This window comes from Dipodomys spectabilis, unplaced genomic scaffold (genome assembly GCF_019054845.1).
Source record: "Dipodomys spectabilis isolate Male_0828 unplaced genomic scaffold, ASM1905484v1 ptg000003l, whole genome shotgun sequence".
Taxonomy (NCBI): Eukaryota; Metazoa; Chordata; class Mammalia; order Rodentia; family Heteromyidae; genus Dipodomys; species Dipodomys spectabilis.
This window is the reverse complement of record NW_024870680.1, coordinates 12,898,524-12,919,446: the sequence shown is the minus strand read 5'-3', so window position 1 is coordinate 12,919,446 and position 20,923 is coordinate 12,898,524. Positions and strand designations below refer to the sequence as shown.

Below are 20,923 nucleotides of genomic sequence, written 5' to 3'. Positions count from 1 at the left end.
CAGGGTTGGAAATGTCTAGCTCTAGTCATATATGGCCTGCAAAATCATTTGGTACATTACAGTATAGACACACCAGCTGCTCATGGCCAGTCTGCCTGTATTAATAATTTTGTATGGCTTTCATATGCTGTTTTAAAGCTCATCAGGAAAAAAAGTCCTTAAGCCATGATATTGGAATGGTAGTAAGAAGCTTTAGGTTATGATTGTGATGAGGTTACTAATCATACATCACACAATTCTCACAGCACAATCTTAAGGTTGGTTGTACAGTTAAGGAAACAGACCGAGTATGTAGGCTGTCTAAGTTCTATGACCATCAAGTGTCCTAAGAACTGGATGCAGGTCCTGAAAGGCCAGCTCTCTCCTTCACTGTCATCTTGTCATCATGAACTTGGTCAGTTCTTTCTGCCAAGGACAGAGGCATCTTTCAGAGCTGTGGAAAGGATTTTTTAAAAAAAATCCTGCTGTCTTTTTATAATCTGCATGGGTTCTGTGTCCTGAGTTAACATACCTACTAAGTTTACCCACAACAGGAATGCTCTGCCAACTGTCACTAAGACTCAGTGCTTCAGTAAATGCACTCCATTCAGTTCAAATAACACTAAGTGCAGTTTCTGCAGTTTGAATGACACTAACTTATCCCAACACAAAATAATCCAATGGTAGCCATGCAACCGAATTCATTTAACTAGCACTAATAGGACAAACTTAAGACCATTTATATTAGGAGCCACAGAATACATAATATTTAAAGCCAGGTAAATGGTAATAAGCTCTTACTTTTAATATTTTATATACCTTGAGTAATACACTTCATATAAAAAAGCCACAAAACACTTCATTTGAATTGTGTAACTGATTATTGTAAGAGAATTTACAAGACTGTGTTTTGACTCCATCAAAAATAATGTATCTGGGGATTTAGCTCAGTGGAAGAACACTTGCCTGGCAAGTGTAAAGGCCCTGAGTTTGGTCCTCAGCTCTGGGGGAAAAAAGTATTTGAACTTTAAACAAAATTCACATTTTATTTAGATTGAAATAAACTATACAAAATTGATTTTCTTCACCAAAAATAACAGCAATCTTTTTCTGTATTATCTCTAGATAAACCACAAAACACTTATTTTTGTAGGTTTTTCTTGTAAATCAAGACGAGGCAGTAGATATAATCACGGAAAAAGACAGAAGCAAACAGACAAGTCAGTTGTCTGTGTAGCTGGCCTTGGATTCTGTCTTGACCATGAAGCAGAAATGTTCAACATTTACCTGCTGAAAAGCTTATGAAAATGTAGGCTCAACAAAGGAATGTAAACAGCAACAATCAGATGTAAAGCAGCAAGAGCAAGCTCTTCCATTCAAACTTCAACTGTGGCTTGTTTCTCTGAGTTCCCTTGATAGACAAAAATCTACATGGAAACCTTTGGGTGAGCTTACACATTTCCCTCTCTGGTAATTCCCTTAACTATCCCTTAAGATTTTTTTACCTTTGTGCTGGGCATTGAACCCAGAGCTTTGTGCATGCTAGGTAAGTGCTCTACCCCTGAGCTACATCCCTAGCCCCTGGTTCTTTGAGACAGGATCTCATATGTAGCCCAGGCTGGTCGTGAATTTGACATCTTCCTGCCTCTATCTACCCCGTGCTGCCAAAACAGAGTTTTAACATTATACTTAAAACTCCTATCAGTCAAAAGCCAATGGTGAGCTTCATTTTAACATTTCATAAAATGAATTCCTTCCTTTTCCATACTTCCTCAAATTCATTTTCATCAAATGATGAGTAACTACTTGACAACTAGATCCACAGTGATAATGATGTATCTAAAATGACTTAACTAAAACAGTTCCACAGTGACACTATCAGAGGTCACTCAGAGTCGAAGCACGGCACTTCCAATGCCATTTTCTGGAAGAAGAGACAGGTATTCAAAGCATGAAAATTCAAAAGGGGCCACTTATATAAGCAGATTATCAATGGGTAGTATATTCATTTGGAGGCCTAGAGGCAATGTGGCCTGAACACCTAAACCACTCTTCTTCCAAATATCAAATAAGAGAAAGCCCATTTTAAAAGCCTTTTAAGTATTTTCAACTGTTTCTGAATTATCTGTAGGAAGCTCTGACTTAGTTGTATAAAGTTTGATATATGTGTCCACCATTAGATCCAGATCATGTTTTATATCAAAATTTATGTTAAGCAAAGCCAAGTTACTTGACCTTTGGTCTGTTAAAGTGTTCCTTAAGTATGCTTTGAGGCGTTTTCGTCCATTTTCATAGCGCTCATTTTCAACCTTCATCACAGGAAGAATACATAGGACCTTTAGCAAGGCATATACATTAGGAAAAAACTTGATGTCAGGCAGATGGAGGGCTTCATATATAGTAGATGGAAGCTCTATATCTTTCCCTCTGTGTTTCCACTTAATTCTCCAACAATGAAGCTCAGCTGAGAGAGTATCAGGGTTGGGTAAGTCACTTCGGTACATGTCAGCATGGTGTTCCTCTGATGTGTTGAATTTGAGCTGGCCCATGACTGAGGGAACCAGAGATAAGCATTTAAGAGCTTTGAGGTGTTGTTCTGAGAATATATCTTTAAGTTCCTGAATAATATGCTCCACTGTAGGAACACTTAGGGTTTCTTTATAGTAACTCTCAGAGGTTAGCTGGGATTCCACATTACCTTGCTGGGCCCTACGGAATTTTCCAGGGAGTTTCATTTGGATATCAAGCTTGGTTGCCAAATTTGTGGCTTCCTCAAACCAAAACTCATGATAAACTTCAATGTTTTCCATCACTTCGTTGAGTGAATGAAGCACTGCAGTCAGGCTACTGGCTGCAAAGAAGACATCAGAAGTTTGTCCCTGGAGATTTTTTCCAAAGGCTCTTGTAAAAGATAAGACATTTTTAAGAACAACAACGGTAACAATGAAATCAAAGTCTGTCACTGCACTACAGAGAACAAATGCTCGGCCAGCTATACAGTTGTTCCATCTAGTATTTGTGTCACTATTTATACCATCTAAACACAAAACAAGTGCTTGCAGGAGATCCACTAAAATTTCAAAAGCATCATGCCTGCCTGTCCACTGAGAATGGCAAATTTCCTTCAGTTCCTTGCCTCGTTCTTCACTATTCTGAAAAAGAACAGAAATTACACTGTCAAGTTCTAAAAGCAGTTGTGGTGATCGATGGAAAAAAGAACAAATTTCCTCAATTGTTCCTAATGCAACGGACACCCCTATGACAGGGACTGACTTTGCCAACCACATGTTTAAGGCACAGGAAGAGCAGAGTGTGTAGATAGCTTGAGGATATTTCTCTAAAAGTCTTGAAGCAACAATTTTCATTTTGGAAGAAAATCCACTAGACACAATGTAAGCCTGGCCACGACAATACTCCATATTTAGTCCCCACTTCTCAGTTATTGTAGTATGAAATTTCACTGCCAGAATTTCTGCATCGGCTTCATAAGGCAGAAAGCCCACGAATTCCTCTCTTAGGTTATGTGATTCATCAACAAACCTTACCAATACCGGTAGGTGCTCTTCTCCTGCTATGTCCACCACATCATCAGTGATAATGGAAAAGAAGTGGGAATCTCTTACTTCCCTGAGGGTTTCTTCCCGAATGCAACTCTCACAGATCTCTAGCATCTGTTTCTGCTGTGTTTTAGAGCAGAACAATGTGTTCACTGCTGTGGTCTCGAAGCGCTTTCTCAGGACTTCCTCACCAGAATTTATCCGGCACTCCAGCAGGGCCTGGAAATTATCAGGAGTAAAGAGACCATCTGGGATTTCATCAGCCTCATGCCCGTCCAGAGGAATGTTTTGTTTTCCCATAAGAATCAAAATTTCAAATAGAGACTTTAGGTATTCCTTGTTTTCCTTCTCTTCAAGGGTTAAAGGTAAAATGTCTTCATCTTGCTGGTCACCCTCCTCTGCACTGGGGTTCTGAGCATTGCTGTTGTTTGTTTCTTTGTGTTTTTGTTCCTGTTCAGAAGTTTCATCAACTGAAAAACAAAGAGTTAATTTGACAAATAGACTCTTGAGGAACTAAACAAAAACAACAACGAAATTCACAATTTTGATTAGGTAAACAATTAAAATCCACAAACTCATTCATTCAACATTCATAAGCCATTGATCCCAGGATAGAAAGATTAAAGTAAGACACTAGTGTGGAAGACAAACACTATAAACATATATAGTTCTACAAATAAAATCCAGTAATAAAGTGGGAATAATTTCATATCAATTTAAGGCATTTCACCTGTTATTCGGAACAATAACAAATCATGTCCCCAGAAAAAGGAAGGTGAATAGGTGACATTAACTAAGGCATTAAATATTTCATATGCATCACATTACTTTTTTTTCAGGCAGATGCTATTGACCCCACTTGCCAAAGTGGGGTAAGAAAGATAGAAGTGAAATTCAAATCCAAACTTGTTTAGCTCTAAGATTTTTCTATCAAACCATTAAGCCACACTTTTGTATGGGAGATAAGATGGCTACACAAAAGCCAATGTAATATAGATTCATGTAATTTGCAATTTAATATTAGTATATTAGAAATCTTAGCCTTATCTCTTCATATTTGGATGGTGATCCAAAATAAGATCTACAGGTTAAGTGTTTACAGTCATATCGATCACTGGTGGCACCAGGCAAAGAATTTAAATCTGAAGTCATGGCTAGAACCTAGTTCTCATAACCTAAGACTACAATCAGGCCATCAAAAATGGTAGGGTTTCACTGGAAGGAGGGAGAACAGAAAAATTTATCCTTTTACAGATACGAAAGACATAGCAAAGACATCACATAGCAGAAAGTAATCCAGCAAAAGCACTGAGGGAGAAAAGAAGAAAGCTGTCAAATATAAAGTTAAGTCCAGTCTGGTTGGAGTCCATGTAAGCTATGCTTCCAGGTGATCCAGGTCCTCAGAACTTCAGAAAAAGTGAGGAATACCCTTCCCACACTCCCCTAGGCTCAGATGACACCTCTGTTCATCACACACAATGAAGCAAGTATTCTACGGTTTTAGGTTTTCCCAGCCAAAATGCAAGGTTATGCTGGACACCTGCTTGCTTGCCTCCTCCCCACTTCCTTCCTATTTTTCCTCTCCTCCATTACTAGCTATCAACACATGCCAAGTTTACCATTTCTATATTTCCATAAAGATGTTTACTAAAGAGCACAGAATAGTATCAAGTATAAAGCCAGTCCCTCTACTTTTGGTTATCCTTCTATGTAGAAGTCATTCATATGCAAGTTCCCTGAGTTCTCTCACCTTGCATTGCTGCCTTCCCTACCTGATTTGAACAGTGCTCCACGTAACCATATAACATGGAAACTAGGCCCACATTATCACCTACTTACACCCCTTCAACAGTTCCAACCACCAGCAGCCTGCAATCAGTTAATTTCTGGCTCATTTTCTAAGCACCATGGGTTACCAGAAACTCCAACACCAAAATAAGTATAATTCCCTAAATCTAGCACCAGCCTATTTCTGCATGGAATACCTTTTGCCTCCCTTCTTTGTCTGAATCCATGTTTCCTCATATGTAAAGAAGCCAAACAATATTGTTGAACATAGAGACTGTGAGATTTATATGAATTTATGTTAAGGACTTGGCATTAATCAAGAATTGTATGACTACTAATAACAAAAGGAAGAGATAATGAAGAGTGCCTGTCAAACTGACAAGAACAAAATAATTTCCAGTGCTCATCCTTTGGTGACTCAGCACCTGCAGTTAGGACTACTATGACCACTATGAGCAATGTATCACATTTATTTCTTAAACATTTACCAAGAACTAATTTTGCATCACAAACTGCTACTCTTCCTTCCCTGTCCTAGAATATTCTGTGACCTGCCACTCTTACCACAGAGAGCACCCAGAAGGAAGTAGTCAACTCTGCACTGTCTGTATGTGGTAGTGTGTGTGGCATAATTGCACTCCGAAAAGACAAAATAATCTAAGAATTCAGTCTTTCATAGTTCCTAGCCACAGGACAAAGCCAACCACTCTTACATCCATTCTCACATTAGGTTTTGGATACAAAACATATTTATTTGTCCTTACCAGGACAAGGCCTTTTTAAAAAGACATTCAGAAGCTCAGTCATTAACACTATCACTTACTTTTTTTCTGTTTCAGTGTCCTGATTTCATCTTCACTCTAAATAATAAGAAAAAAAATTCTTTAAGAAAGCTGACCTCTAGTATATTATTATACAATCACAAAAGGCCTGTTTTCGAGCTAAAGTTTACTCATTCAAGAGCCTAAGTTCTTTGTGTTTGCTAGTACTGAGATTGAACTCATCAGGGCCTTGCATTTGCTAGGCAGGTGTTTTACTATTTGAGCCACATATCCAATTCTTTTTACTTTGTTTTTTTTATTTTGTTTTTCAAATAGGGTCTTTCTTTCTACTGGGCCAGTGAGGACCATGGTCCTCTTATCTATTTTCCATGTAGCTGGTATGACAGGAGTGAACCACCATGCCTAGCATGTTATTGGTTAAGATGGGAGTCTTACAAACTTTCTACCCAGACTGGTCTTGGACTGTGATCCGCCCAATCTCAGCCTCCTGTATAACTAATGTTATAGGAATGACCTACCATGTCCAACCATAATTTAAAAAAATATGTTCATTATGAATTTAGATGTAATATTAATTATATGTATTTATCAATCTGTACATGTCTCATATACCAATATACATTAGATGGATGTAACGTCAGTAATTATGTAGTTATATGTACTTGTCAATCTATACACATATGTCTTTATATATTGATGTGCTTGAAAGCTATCTGCTGAGAGATCCTAAAAATGATGAACACAACCAACACTCAGATCTTGTCTTCCTGTACCATTATTAACAGAAAAAAAAAATTAATCTGTAAAGAAATGGGCAATTCCAGCCCCAAAGCAGAAATGTACTAGATGATTTTGGAGCAATTCTTTTTAGTACCACAAAGTAAGGTAGAACCACAAACACACAAAAAAGTAAAAAATACAGTGTATATACCAAAAAAGATACAAAAGCCCACTGAGAGTTTACCATATCAAAGCCTAGAAAAGTCTGAAAGACAAGAGAAAGTATTGCATTATAACCTGAAGCATAAAATAAATTTCCATGGACCCATACTTAAATGGTTGAATAAGAAAGTAAACAGGACAGATTAGATGAGGTGATAACTATTAATTAACCTAATTTTGGCAACTATTTCATGATATATGCCTCATTCTACTTACACACACACACACACACACACACACACACATTTGTGTCCAATTACCCCAATGAAGTTGTAGGAGATTATAAAGCTATAAATATCATGTACGAAATAATTCTGAATCCTCTCTTCCAGCAGATGAGAAGCTTAATTCCAAAAAACTTAAGATAAGTTGCTTAGGGGAGTGGACTCTTAGAGAAAATTCCTTCCAAAATGAGCAGTATAAAAACAAGGAAAATTGGAGAAATCTGACAATCTTTTCCTCAGCCAGGTGAACAAGATGAACATCAATAATGATGTCTTAACAGACTGTCATACTGAAATGATATACCAAATAAATAGGACAACTGAGAAAAGAAGTTAATCTATATGATTCTAAAAGCCATCACTAAATGTAACATGTCATCCAAATAGGATGCTGGAAGAGAAAAAAAAATATTAGGCAAAAACTAAAAAATAATTTGAATAAAGCATATATAGTAAGTTAGCTTTGTATCTCTATAACAAAATATCTAAAACAACAACTTAAAAGGACTTATTTTATTTTGTGACTCATAGTTTCAACATTTCTAGTGCATACTGAGCAGAACATGCCAAGTGAGAGCATGAGGCCCTGAGTTCAAGTCCCAGTTCTGGTGTATACACACATACACATATGCACAGAAAAATATATAGTATGTAGATTAATATGCTGTAAATTAAATACACTGACATGGGTACAAACAGGAAGGGAAAGAGTAAGAATGGTAATAGTGGAAGAAATAAAAATAGTAAAAGAAAGTAAGAGCCTCGCTAGCGGCAAAGAGGATAGAAGACCATGGACTAAGTGGGCTAAGTAATTTTTTTACCTAAGGGCAAAAAAAAACAGGTTTCAATAATCAGCACTGAAAGATATCAAAGGAACATGTAAGTACAAATAAATTATGCCATACTAATTTTAAAGCCTTTTCTAAACCTTTAATAAGGATAGCATTCTTATTTCAAAAACTATCTAGGTCTCAGCTTTTATACTTTATCCCTTTGTGCTGAATTCTAGAACTATACCTCAATTCCATTTCCTTTATTATCAAACAAAGGTAACTCTCCCTGCCCCCGATCCCAAGGAAAAGAACAGTACGCTTTGGCCCAAGTCAACAAGTATTAACTGGCTATATTTGAGGGAGTTTTCCAAATGTGAATAGTACTAAGGTAAACAAATCATCTTATATCCAGGATAGTTAATAAGCACAGCATACATTTCCCATCATGTTATCTTTGAAACAGAGAATAACTTAGATCAATTTATAACACAGATGTGCTTATATTTAATTTCACAGTATTATGAAAATTGAAGGTCCAAAGACATACCAATTCTTTTATTCGTTTTCTATGTCTGCTATGTGGATTGTTCAAATGACTGGTAAGATCAAATATTGTTGGTATTGCATTATCTCGAAGAACGGTCCTGTAAGGACTCTGCAAAAGAAAAATGTGTTAATTCAGAAATGATCCTTCCAAAAAGTGAACTCCTCAGTATTTCAATTATGTCTCTAAAATATATAGGCTTGAAAATTTAATCTTACTCCTGGGAATGGAGTCAGTTCAGGTCAGTTACTATTTGTTTCTGCATTTGTCCTTCTGGCAATCTTTATCTATTCTGTACTTCTAGAATCTATCAAGTCTAGAGGACTTGCAGGTCTCCCAATAAGCTACCCTACTATATGTCCTAAAGCAATGCTTCCCTCATTACCTGCTATTCACACCACTGTGGCCAGTATTACTGAGAAACATCAAGGCTTAGTGAAGATAAAAATATTGGATTGGGATCCAAACCCAAACATCTGGAAACTAGTCCAGTCCCTACCAATGACACCTAAAAGACTAACTAGTGCTTCCTCCTCATTTTAGACCTGTTTCCTTTGTTCATTCAAGTACTGAGATAATTATTTCCCCAAATGAAAACATTCACATATCAATAATGATCATAATGATAACTGTTTCCGTTATATCACCATATGTATTTTTGTATAATATTCTTATCTTTTTTTGTGTGCTGGGCCAGGAGTTTTGAAGTCCCTGAGCTTCTTTTGCTCAAGGCTAGTGCTCTACCACTTGAGCCACAGTTCCAATTCTGGATTTTTAGTAGTTTACTAGAGATAAGAGTCTCATGGACTTTCCTGCTCAAGCTGGCTTCAAACTACAATCCTCAGATTTCAGCCTCCTGAGTAGCTGGGATTATAGGCATAAGCCACTGGCACCTGGCTATGTATGTTTTAAAATCAACATTGTCCTAAGCAAGAAGAAGAAGAAGAAAGAAGAAAGAAGCAGAAGCATCATCATCATCATCTCGTATCATCATCATCATCTCTGGTAGTCTAAATTATATTGTCACAAATTACAAGTTTTCTAATATAAAAACAGATCCATAGCTGGGTGCTGGTGGCTCACTCCTGTAACCCTAGCTACACAGGAGGCTGAGATATGAGGATCGAGGTTTAAAGCCAGCCCAGGCTTTATTCTCCAATAAGCTACCAGAAAACTGGAAGTGGCACTGTGGCTCAAATGGTAGAGCACTAGCCTAGTGCTCAAGACAAGCCCCATGACCCAAATCAACAAAAACAACAAAACAAAAACAACCAAAAAAACAACAACAAACAGAGGCTGGGAAGGTGACTCAGTGGTGGAGTGCTTGCCTTGCATGCATGAAGCCCTGGGTTTGATTCCTCAGCACCACATAAGCAGAAAAGGCTGGAAGTGGCTTTGTGGCTCAAGTGGTAGAACACTAGCCTTGAGCTGAAGAGCTGAGGGACAGTGCCTAGGCCCAGAGTTCAGGTCCCAGGACCAACCAAAAAAAAAAAAAAGTGACGTCTAGAAAGGGAAGGTTTGGGCATGAAATTAAAAATTAGTGATGGAGCTGGGCGCCAGTGGCTCATGCCTGTAATCCTAGCTACTCAGGAGGCTGAGATGTGAGGACTGAGCTTCAAAGCCAGCCTGAGCAGGAAAGTCCATGAAACTCTTATTCTCCAATTAACCATATGAAGACCAGAAGTGGTGCTGTGGCTCAAGTGGTAGAGCACTCACCTTGAGCTGAAGAGCTGAGGGACAATGCCCAGGCCCAGAGTTCAAGCCCTACGACCGACCAAAAAAAAAAAATTACTGATAGAAATGTGTTTTCACATTATCTGTATGATTTTGTTTCTTCCTGTATGTAGCACACAAAAGTATTGGTTCTAACACTAAATCTATAAAATGGCAAAGAGTATTATTCCTAAACGAAGACATCATTCATAAAAAAAAAAAAAACCTCTAGATAAACTGCTCTAAATAAAAACACAAGACATTAACTTAAACTTACACTGTTATAATCACTAGAATTTTTTGTCAGTTCAAAAATGGTTATCTCTGAGTGGGAATGGGATATCAAGAATAGGAGGTTAAAACAAAATAAAGAACAAAATAAAAGTAAATACTCAGTTTCAAATTTATCTTTATTTTAGAGTGTCAGGACATAGGTACACCTTCAATTAATAGATTAAAATTTGCATTTCCAACCAGAGAGAGGGAGGGAGAAAAGCTGAGTCCTTCTATGACTTACAGTTCTACAGATCATGGAGGTCTCAAAGTGTTTGGCACATAGTCGATAATGTTTATTCAGCTGATCAGGTGTTTTGTCTTCCAAATCTGCTCTTCTACAATTCTCTACCCACTTCTGGCATCTACAGGCAAAACCAAATATGGAATATGAGCTCAACATTTAAATTTCAGGATTTGGATTACACACCTGTAACCCCAGCATGAGGTAAAAGGAGAATTACAAGTTTGAGGCAAGCTTAGAACACACCAAGCAAGAGTTTGTCAAAGAAAGAGAGAGAGAGAGAGAGAGAGAGAGAGAGAGAGAGAGAGAGAGAGAGAACAAAACAGCCAGGAGCACACATATAAACCCAGCTTTACAAGAGGCAGAAATCAGGACATTCAAGGTTCAAGTTAGCACAGACAAAAAGTGAGCAAACTCTTATCTCAATGAATAAGCTAGGTATGATGGTCCTAGGTCCAAGGTTCTAGCTATACCTCCCAGGTATAACTGAGGCATAGGTAAAGAGGATCAAGGTTAAGGACAGTTCCAAGCAAAAGTCCTAAGTGCATGCTGAGAGGATGAAATTGTTTGGAACACAGTGTAAATGTGTGGAGATATAACAATGATTCCCCCCCCTCCAACATAAGAGATATAAGCTAATAAAAAAACAAAAACATGAGTAAAAGAAATAATTTAAGACCCTATCTGAAAAATAACTAACAAAGGGCTTGAAGTCAGCTTAAATGAGCACTTGTTTAAGAGCAAAACCCCAAGTTCAAAATCCTATGATTATACAAACATATACATACATGCATAAAAACTAGGTAAATTTCTGCAATGGATTCTTTTCCTTAAAACAATTTGGAGAAGCTGATGAATAGCAAAATGAGATTTAGAAGAAACCTTACAATTCTTTCAATATAAACTCTTTAATTTCAGACAAAGTTAGTAAAACTTGCTGAAAGTATGTATAAAATCAGTAGCAAAACTAGAACTTAAACTTGTATCTCAACTCCCAGGTCATCCCAGCACCAGAAAGAACTCAATGATCAGCAGAACAAGTGAAATGTTTCACAACCCATAAAGCCATCATGCTAACTTCCCCTCAGGGAATCTGTTCATGGGAATAATCAAATGAAGCAATACCATCATTGCAGATAATTAGCAGGTAGAGTTATACTAATGACTAGAGTTTCTGGTGAAAGCATGAAGGCTATATTCATTTACTCATCATAAATATTATTTATTACCTACAATTATAAATATACAAATGAGACTGCAAGCTCTAGGAATGCAGGCTGTTTACATATCTAATACACAATATTGATAGTGAATGCATACACTCTTGGTGTTTAAATTTACTCAGAAAAATAATGATAATAATGCTTACTAAGCACATAAGAGCTAAGAAACTAGTCAAGTCCTCTCTAAAGGTGGATATTATTATCTGACCTCTACAGATGAAGAAACCAAGGCACAGAAATGCTGATTAGCGAAAAGTCACAAGTAGATACTCTCTTCACTCAATGGATAGTCACAAATTTGAATATATTTATCTATAATTATATAATAGTATACTTTCTCATGTCTTAACACTATTGTCCACCCCTATTTGTACTCTTACATTCATTTCCTCTATGCTAAATATGTAAAATCATGGTGATATATATATATATATATATATAATTTTTAAGCTACAATCACACATGTAAACTATACATTTCATTTAACCAAGAAGTATTATACTGCTCAGTAATGATGCGTCTTAGCATTTTACAGTTAAACACCTCATGTTTCAAAATCCAAATATTAAGTATTAAACCTGTCTTACTATAAATCATGCTATACTACTACAGTTAATTACTACAGTTTTTAAATTCTTAATCTCTGGAGATCTTCTACATAGACTACTACCTCTGAACTAAGTTAAAATGGATTTTGATACTACTAACAACTAATTCCAAAAGCAACAGGTTGATTATGGGACAGGCCAACTAATTATACCTATATATTTCCATACCAAATATCTTAGAAATAAATCTAGTGAGAAACATATAAGATCTCTTTCAAAGGATGCATCAATTCTTCCCAAATTGATTTATTAATTCAAAATAATCCCAGTATGTTCATGAGTGAACATATGTGTGTAGGAGAAAAAAAGAAGGGACAAAATTGGGGGAGGGCTGAGAGAAAATTCTACAACTTTTTATACAGACATTCAAAGGCCCCAAAATAGTTAAGACAAACAAGAAAGGAAATTAAGTTGAAAGCCTTATAAAGTAAGGTAAAGGTGTGGTTCAAATGCCTGATTAGCAAGTGTGAGGTCCTGAGTTCAAACCTTAATGCTGCCAAAAAAAAAAAGAAGAAAAAAGCAAATTTACTATTGTCCAAGGATAGAACAATGAAACAAAATACAAGCAGTGAAAATGGATTTTCTTCAATAAACATGGTCAGTTACATATAATTATGAAGATGAAAATAAATTCGAAGTGATCAGAGTTTTAAAATAAATACAAAATAATAAAGCCTTTAAAAGACAGTGCAGAAGGCGGGCACCGGTGGCTCATGCCTGTAATTCTAGCTACTCAGGAGGCTGAGACCTGAGGATCGCGGTTCAAAGCCAGTCTGGGCAGGAAAGACTGTGAGACTCCTATCTCCAGTAAACCACCAGAAAACTGGAAGTGGCGCTGTAGCTCAAGTGGTAGAGTGCTTGCCTTGAGCTGAAGAGCTGAGGGACAGCGCCCAGCCCCAGAGTTCAAGCCCCACAACCGACAAAAAAAAAAGTGCAGAAAAGACCAGCAATTTTCCTTCACTGAAAGAAACCAGTACCATCTGGGCGCTGGTGACTCATGCCTATAACCCTAGTTAATCAGGAGGCTGAGATATGAGATTAAAAGTTCAAAGCCAATTCAAGCAGACAAATCCAAGAGATTGTCTGCCAGAAATAGAACTGTAGCTCAAATGGTACACAGCACTAACCTTAAGCAGAAACAAAACAACTATTTAAACTTAAAAAGGGAAGATATTTGCATTATACCTATCCATCCAATGATGAACTCATCTGAAATATATGTATGAAAAACTCCTACAAATAAATTAGACAACTCAATATAAAAATGGGCAAAGAATCTGAACAGGTACTTAAAAATATAAAAAGATCATTGAAATGGTCTTTTGGGAAAAATATTTTAAAGCCCATTCTTATCAACTAAATACTAATTAACACCATAACAAAACATTACTATACACCCAGAAGAATAACTACAGTGCAGAAGAGATAATAGTAAATGTTGTAGAGGTAAATCCACTTTGCCCCTCATAGTAGAAAAGGTAAGTAGTAGTGTTCAATGGAATCCTATCTGCCATGGAAATAACAAACTACCTATGGGCTCAAAAATACGTAAAATGAAGAAGCCAAGAGAAAATGTTTTATGATTCTTATTATATGAAATTCAAGAACAGCCAAATGAAGCAATGGTTTTGTTCAGTTGAAGAGTTAACACATGAATGGAAGTCCCATGTACAACTACTTAAAGATAATAAAAATATTTTTTAAAAGATACTAAAAAAATAAAGAGCTAACACATGAGGCTTGAAATTGGTATCCTTGGAAAGGCCTTTTTGTTAAGAGCCTTTGGAAGATGTCTGAGAACTTGGCTGGTACATGGTTTCCTACACAGTCATAAAATATTTCCTGACTGGTAAGGTAGCTCACTGTACCTAGACTGTATAGACAATATTGAACAACTGCTTCCTTCTGGGAATGTGAAGTTTTAGTACATGCTAGGCAGAAACTGCCTAGCTGAGTAGGCCCCAATTAAAAACCCTGGGTTCTGGGTCTCTAATGGCAGCTCCATTTTCATTGCTGAGGAAAAAATGGGCTAAGTGTGACAGGAGGTAGAGTGTATAATGAATATCTCTTAACTCCCCGATTCCCTCCCCTGACAATCCAGGTATATGTAACTTTACTACATTGCTATGATACAGCTTAGCTTTGAATGCAACTAGATAAGGAGTCTTGGAGTCCTAGTGAACTTCTAAATAGGGACTGATCTTGAGACTCCTCAATATAGTGATAGAACAGTAGATACATTAGGGAGAATTAACACCTGAGAGTAGTACAAAGTAGTTTCTGAGGTCTAGGTCACATTCAAGATTCCCCTCATTCTTCCCCCTACCTCCAAAACTTAACTAATATAAGGTATTTGAAGTCACACTATTGAGGGCAGTGGGATAATGACTGGGAAGGCAATGGAGGTATGAAAAGGAGGTTGGGATGCTAACAGTGTTTTTCAAAAATTTCATTCACATGTCACTGAAAACCCAATGTGCTTCATATACATTTATGATTTCTGACCAGTGTATGTATGTTTTTGCATCAATAAGATTTAAGTTATCTATGAAAACAAGTAACTTTCTTCTATGCATGTATGGATGTTATTTATATACATATATAGAGTACACACTTACATATCTCTCAGATTTTTACCCATGTCTCTCCCTTGTTATTCTCTGTTCCATGTACTCTAGACTAGCCTTTTCCTTTTGTAGAGTGATATCCTGAATCTCTCTCTCTCTCTCTCCTGAACAATCTTTTATTTAATTCATTAAACAACAGCAACATTGGCCAGCCCCAGTGGCTCACACCTGTAATCCTAGCTACTCAGGAGGGATTGTAGTTCAAAGCCAGCCCAGGGCAGGAAAGGCTGTTAAGATTCTTATCTCCAATTAATCACCAAGAAAACCAAAAGTAGAGCTGTGGCTCAAAGTGGTAGAGTGCTGGCCTTGATCACAAAAGCTCTAGGACAGCGTCTAGGTCCTGAGTTCAATCTCCATGATTGACCAAAAAAAAAAAAAAAAAAAAAAGCAACATCACTGTCCATTAACATAATATTCTAATGAAAAATGCATTTTCAAAATAAACAATGCTTAACAAGAAATGACAGTTTTCATCTTTGCAAATCTCTTTAAAGTCTAGCTTAACAGAAAAAAAGTGGGATTCTCATATCTGCTTTTGTATTTACTCAGTTGCCATAAATCCAGCCCGACAGTTTCAGCCAGTTTAAGACTATTAAAGCACATTTCCCACAGGGCACCAGTGGCTTACACCTGTAATCTTAATTACTTAGGAAGCTGAGATCTGAGGATTGCTTTTCAAAGCCAGCCTAAACAGGAAAGTCCATGAGACATCTCAAATTAACCACCAAAAAGTTAGAAGTGGAGCTGTGGCTCAAGGGGTAGATAGCTAGTCTTAAAAAAAAAAAAAAAAGGCTTAAGGACAGCACCCAGACCCTCAGTTCAAGCCCCTAGAAATGGCACAAAATGAAGACATAAACATACACATATATTCCCCTTTATAATGTAATTTTAGATAGTCACCAAAATACACAAATGACAGTATCTTCAAAATCAGCCTTTTCACACTTGGTTATATTAAACTCCATTGTTCTATCTTACAGTTTCAACAGATCTTTTTATCTATTCATGTGTCTATAAAAATCATAAATTAGGTCTGGGAAGTTGGCTCAGTGGTAGAGTGCTTGCCTTGCATGCATGAGGCCTTGGGTTCGATTCCTCAGCACCACATAAACAGAAAAAAGCTGGAAGTGGTGCTGTGGCTCAAGTGGTAGGGGGCTAGCCTTGAGCTGAAGAGCTGAGGGACAGCACCCAGGCCCAGAGTTCAGCCCCCACAACTGACCAAAAAAAAATAATAAAATCATAAATTATTATTTTAAACAATGACTTAAATATACAAACCATCCAATGGTTAACATTACATACAACATAAAAATTATTAGGGCTGGGAAGGTGGCTCAGTGGTAGAGCACTTGCCTTGCATGCCTGAGGCCCTGGGTTCGATTCCTCAGCACCACATAAGCAAAAAGAAAAAAGCCAGAAGTGGCGCTGTGGCTCAAGTGGTAGAGTGCTAGCCTTGAGCTGAAGAGCTGAGGGACAGCGCCCAGACCCAGAGTTCAGGCCCCATGACCGGACCAAAAAAAAAAAAAAATTATTAGATTCAATGTTGTCCATGACTTCATCAGAAAATTATTTAGGATTAGAGTTGTCAAGTTCGTGATAGCATATATCAATTTTCCAACATTGTAATTTTCACCTCAATTCTACAATGTTAGTTATTTTCCTTAAGTGATAAACTTATTAGCTGGGTATGGTGGAACTGCTTGTAATCCCAGCATTTGGTGGTTGAAGAAGCAAGACTGAGTTTACGTCAGCCTACATGACAAGATCTTGTCTAAAAAAAAAAAAAAAAGCAACAGGCTTACTTCATTTATTTTTGAGAAGATGTCTACCAAACAACCAGATCTGATCATATATATTTTTTAACTCTAAAAAACACAATATTCAAATTATCTGAGCAATGATGCTTTAATGTTTCTATCCCACCCCACCCCAGCCAATCTCACCCTATATACTCCTGAAAGGACACATATTAAAAAAAAAATAACATCAGTGCTGTTATGAAAATAGCTTCAACACTGCAAATTCTCTTAAAGGGCCTTGGGAACGGCTATGATCTGAATGTGTCTCCCCACCTCCCAACTCACATGTTGAGACTTAATTCTCAGTGCAATGGTGTTGGGAAGTGGGACATCTGCAGGGAGACTAGGTCAAAAGGGAAGAGTCCTTTAAAATGGGTTTAATACTTGTATAAAAGATGCCAAAGTGTCAGGCTCTAGTGGCTCATGCCTGTAATTTTAGCTACTCAGGAGGCTGAGATCTGAGGATCTCAGTTCAAAGCCAATCTGGGCAGGAAAGTCTATGAGACTCTTATCTCCAATTAATCAAAGAAAAAGCCAGAAGTGGTGCTGTGGCTCAAGTGGTAGAGTGATAGTCTTGAGCCAAAAGAGCTCGGGGACAGTGTCTAAGCCCAAAGTTCAAGCTCTAGGACCAGCCAAAAAAACCAAAAAAACAAGGCCCAAGAGATTTTGTTTCCTCTTCTGCCATGTGAGGAAACAGCAAGAAGGTACTTTATGAAGCTAAGAACAAATCCTCTGGCTAGACACCAAATCTGTCGAAGACCTGGCTTCAGAATTCCCAGCATCCAAAACTATGAGAAATTAAAGTCCTGTTATTGATAAATTACCCTGTCTAAGCTATTTTGTTCCAGCAGCCCACATGGACTAAGACAAAGATGTTCATAAATCCCCATAAAGGCTATTGTTTGTCATTTTACAAGACAGAACAAATTTCAAATAATCTTGATTAAATCTACCAAAGAACCTTGGAAGAGCAGGATACCATGCCTCATGCCTGTAATCCTAGCACCTGAGGAGCTGAGATCTAAGGATTGCAGTTTGAAATCAGCAGGGCAGGCAAGTTTGTGACTCTATTTCCAATAAACTACTAAAAACCCAGAAATGGAGCTGTGGCTAAAAGTGGTAGGGTGCTGGCCTTAAGCACAAAATCTCAGAGACAGTGTCTAGCCTCAAAGGACCAGCACCAAGAAAAGAAATAAAAAGAACCTTGGAAGTCTTCACTCTTAAGGTTGAGGTAGCATTAATTGCCTAAGGAGGAAAAGAGCTTCAATTGCTCAACTTACTCTGGGTGCAATTAATTAGCTCCACAAGTAATTTTTACCTGATTTGGGAATGAGTAAGTTGCCCACATGTTTCCACCAGGACTTTTTATTAGGCAAGCCACCCGAGGATAGGTTGGTAACCAACGACCAATTTTAGGTATGAATGACTTCCATGCATGGCCCTAAGTTGAGTTAACCCTTATAATATTTCACTTTAAAAAGGCACATTATGCCAGGTGCTGGTGGCTCACACCTATAATTCTAGATACCAGGAGGCTAAGATCTGAAGATTGTGGATCAAAGCCGGCTCAAGCAGGAAAGTCTGTGAGATTCTTCTCTCCAATACTCAAAGAAGTTGGAAATGGCCCTGTGGCTCAAATGGTAAAGCACTAACCTAGAGAAAAAGAATCTCAGGGACAGAACCTTGGCCCTGAGTTCAAAACCCAGAGAGGTACACAAAAAAGGGCCCCAAACTAGTAAGAACTATGATGATACCCAAATCCCACACTTTCAACTTTTTGTTTTTGTTAGTACTGTAGTTTGAACTCAGGGCCTCAAGCTCACTCTGCTTGCTTAGCTGCTGCACTACTGCCTAAGCCATGCCTTTAATTCATCTTTTTGCTGGTTAGAGATGGAGTCTAGTGGGTTTTTTCCAACCACACTGTTTTAAACAGCAATCCTCCAGATCGCAGCCTGAGTAGATATAGGCCATGCATCTCCCCAGGATGATGAAAAGGGCACTCAACTATAAATGGACAGAAATGACCTGTATTCCTTAATCAGTGTTCCCTGTTACTCCTTTCTTCTAGCCCCAGGCAACCACCAATCTATCTATGGATTGCTCTATTCTGGATATTTCATATAGTGTAGCACATATGATACTTCATTTTTTTTTTAGAACATTCTATTGTATTAGTATACATTCTGTTTATCCATTTATCTGTTAATAGACATTTGGACAATTTCCATCTTTTGACTATTGAGAGTAGTGCTATGAATATCTATACATTTGTTTTTTCTATTAGTACCTGTTTACAATGCTTTTGGATGTACACCTAAGGGACTACTGGGTGATATGGTAATTCTGTTTTTGGTTCTGATTTTGAACTATCTTAACAACTAATGATGTGGGGCATTTTTTCATGTGCTGTGAGTCACTAAGTTATCTTCCCCTTAACTGTAAGAAGTCTTTATATAAATATACATATTTTTATATATTGACTAGATCATTATCAAGTTGTATTATTTGCAAACATTGCGTTCATGCTTTTCTACTCTCTTGGTATATCTTTTGATACACAAAAGTAGTTTTGATGACAATCAACTGTTTTCCTTTCACTGTGTTTCAGTATTATCTTGAGGTCATCTGCCTAACTATAGGATATTTTAAATCCATTTCTGTATATTGTATGAAAAAAGACATCTATTTTTGAGAGTCCATCAAACCCTTCAAATGTTACATGTCCTAGATCAAATTGCAAACATCATTTCACCGAGCCCGCTTTTCTCAGTTTATCTCAGTAAAGCTTACTTAAAAAATCTTAGGAGCCATTTTTCACTCCTTTTTCTCTTACAATCCACATCTAAAACTCTTCAGTGAATTGTTGGCCTCACCTTCAAACCTTATCTGAAATGCAACAATTTACACCTCCTCTTCTACTAATCTTGATTACTGCACTAATCTTTCATTGATCTTCCCGCTTTCACTTTTGCTTCCCTGCATTTAATAACCAGCCAGTGATTTTGTTAAAGTAAAAGCCTCTATGCTCCGAATTCGCTCCTAGGAAACTATCTCACTCATTTTCACATCGATTCCCACGACCTCACAAGTGTCCCCCTCCGTTATCCTCACAATAACCAAGGCTGATGAGTAACGGTCAAGGCCTGAATTTGAGCACTGTGTAAATGACAAGTCGGAGGGAGGCGGCAGCTGTGACCAGACTTGAGATGAAGGCAGGCAGCCCGGCTGCAGACAGAAACACCGTCCGGGGGGAGGGGGCAGCGCCAGGCCCTGAAGACCACAATGCTGGATTCCAAGTCCTTCTTTGACAGCTGAGGAAACTGAGGCCGGGGGGGGAGAAGAACGGCGCCCCGAAGTCACAGCGCCAGAGAACCAGGACCGGAGCCCACCGCGTCCCCCCAGCGGCTTCACATTCCGGGAGGCAGCCTGGCCGCGGGTCCCCCCGCGGGCGCACGTGCTCCCAGCCGCTCCCCACGCCCCTCTGCTCCAGCCTGCGGCCGGCAGCGCGCCCGGCGCCCTGGGCCCCGCGGCCGGCTCCGACGCGCCCTTACCTGGCCGGGTCCCGCGGGAACCTGAAGAAGGCCAGGTCGGACTGCGTGCTCTTCCGCGTACAGTTGGGGGCCGCGCAGAAGTTCGGCATCGTCGCTCGCCCGCCGGCCGGTCCCGCTCTCCCCTCCCCGCCGCCTCGGGGCCGTCGGCCCGCCCGTCGGGGCCGGGGAGGGGAGCCGGGCCGGCCGGCAGGCTCGGCAGGGCGACGCGCGGGGAGGGGCGGCGCGTGAGCAGCCGCGAGGGGCAGGAGGGGCGCGCGGTCCGAGGCCGGGCTGGGGACGCAGCTCCACAGTGCTGT

The 20,923-nt window shown here is 38.6% G+C and overlaps 1 protein-coding gene across 1 annotated transcript; it reads right to left on the bottom strand.

The window, feature by feature from the left end:
* Positions 1-769: 769 nt before the first annotated feature.
* Thap12 (THAP domain containing 12) lies at positions 770-20,856 on the bottom strand. The gene is made up of 5 exons (XM_042688400.1): positions 20,628-20,856; positions 10,820-10,940; positions 8,593-8,700; positions 6,148-6,184; positions 770-4,006 (listed from the first exon to the last, which is right to left on the bottom strand). The coding sequence occupies exons 1-5, from the start codon at positions 20,714-20,716 to the stop codon at positions 2,076-2,078; spliced, it is 2,286 nt and encodes a 761-aa protein (XP_042544334.1). The 5' UTR covers positions 20,717-20,856; the 3' UTR covers positions 770-2,075.
* Positions 20,857-20,923: the final 67 nt, after the last annotated feature.

Bases quoted from the DNA above. Each gene is read 5' to 3' on its own strand.
- Thap12 (XM_042688400.1), bottom strand. From the start codon at position 20,716: ATGCCGAACTTCTGCGCGGCCCCCAACTGTACGCGGAAGAGCACGCAG. The intron at 8,701-10,819 runs GTAAGTCATAGA...TTTCTTTTGCAG, and splicing joins CCTCCATGATCTGTAGAACT to AGTCCTTACAGGACCGTTCT. The intron at 6,185-8,592 runs GTATGTCTTTGG...CTTATTATTTAG, and splicing joins GAAAACGAATAAAAGAATTG to AGTGAAGATGAAATCAGGAC.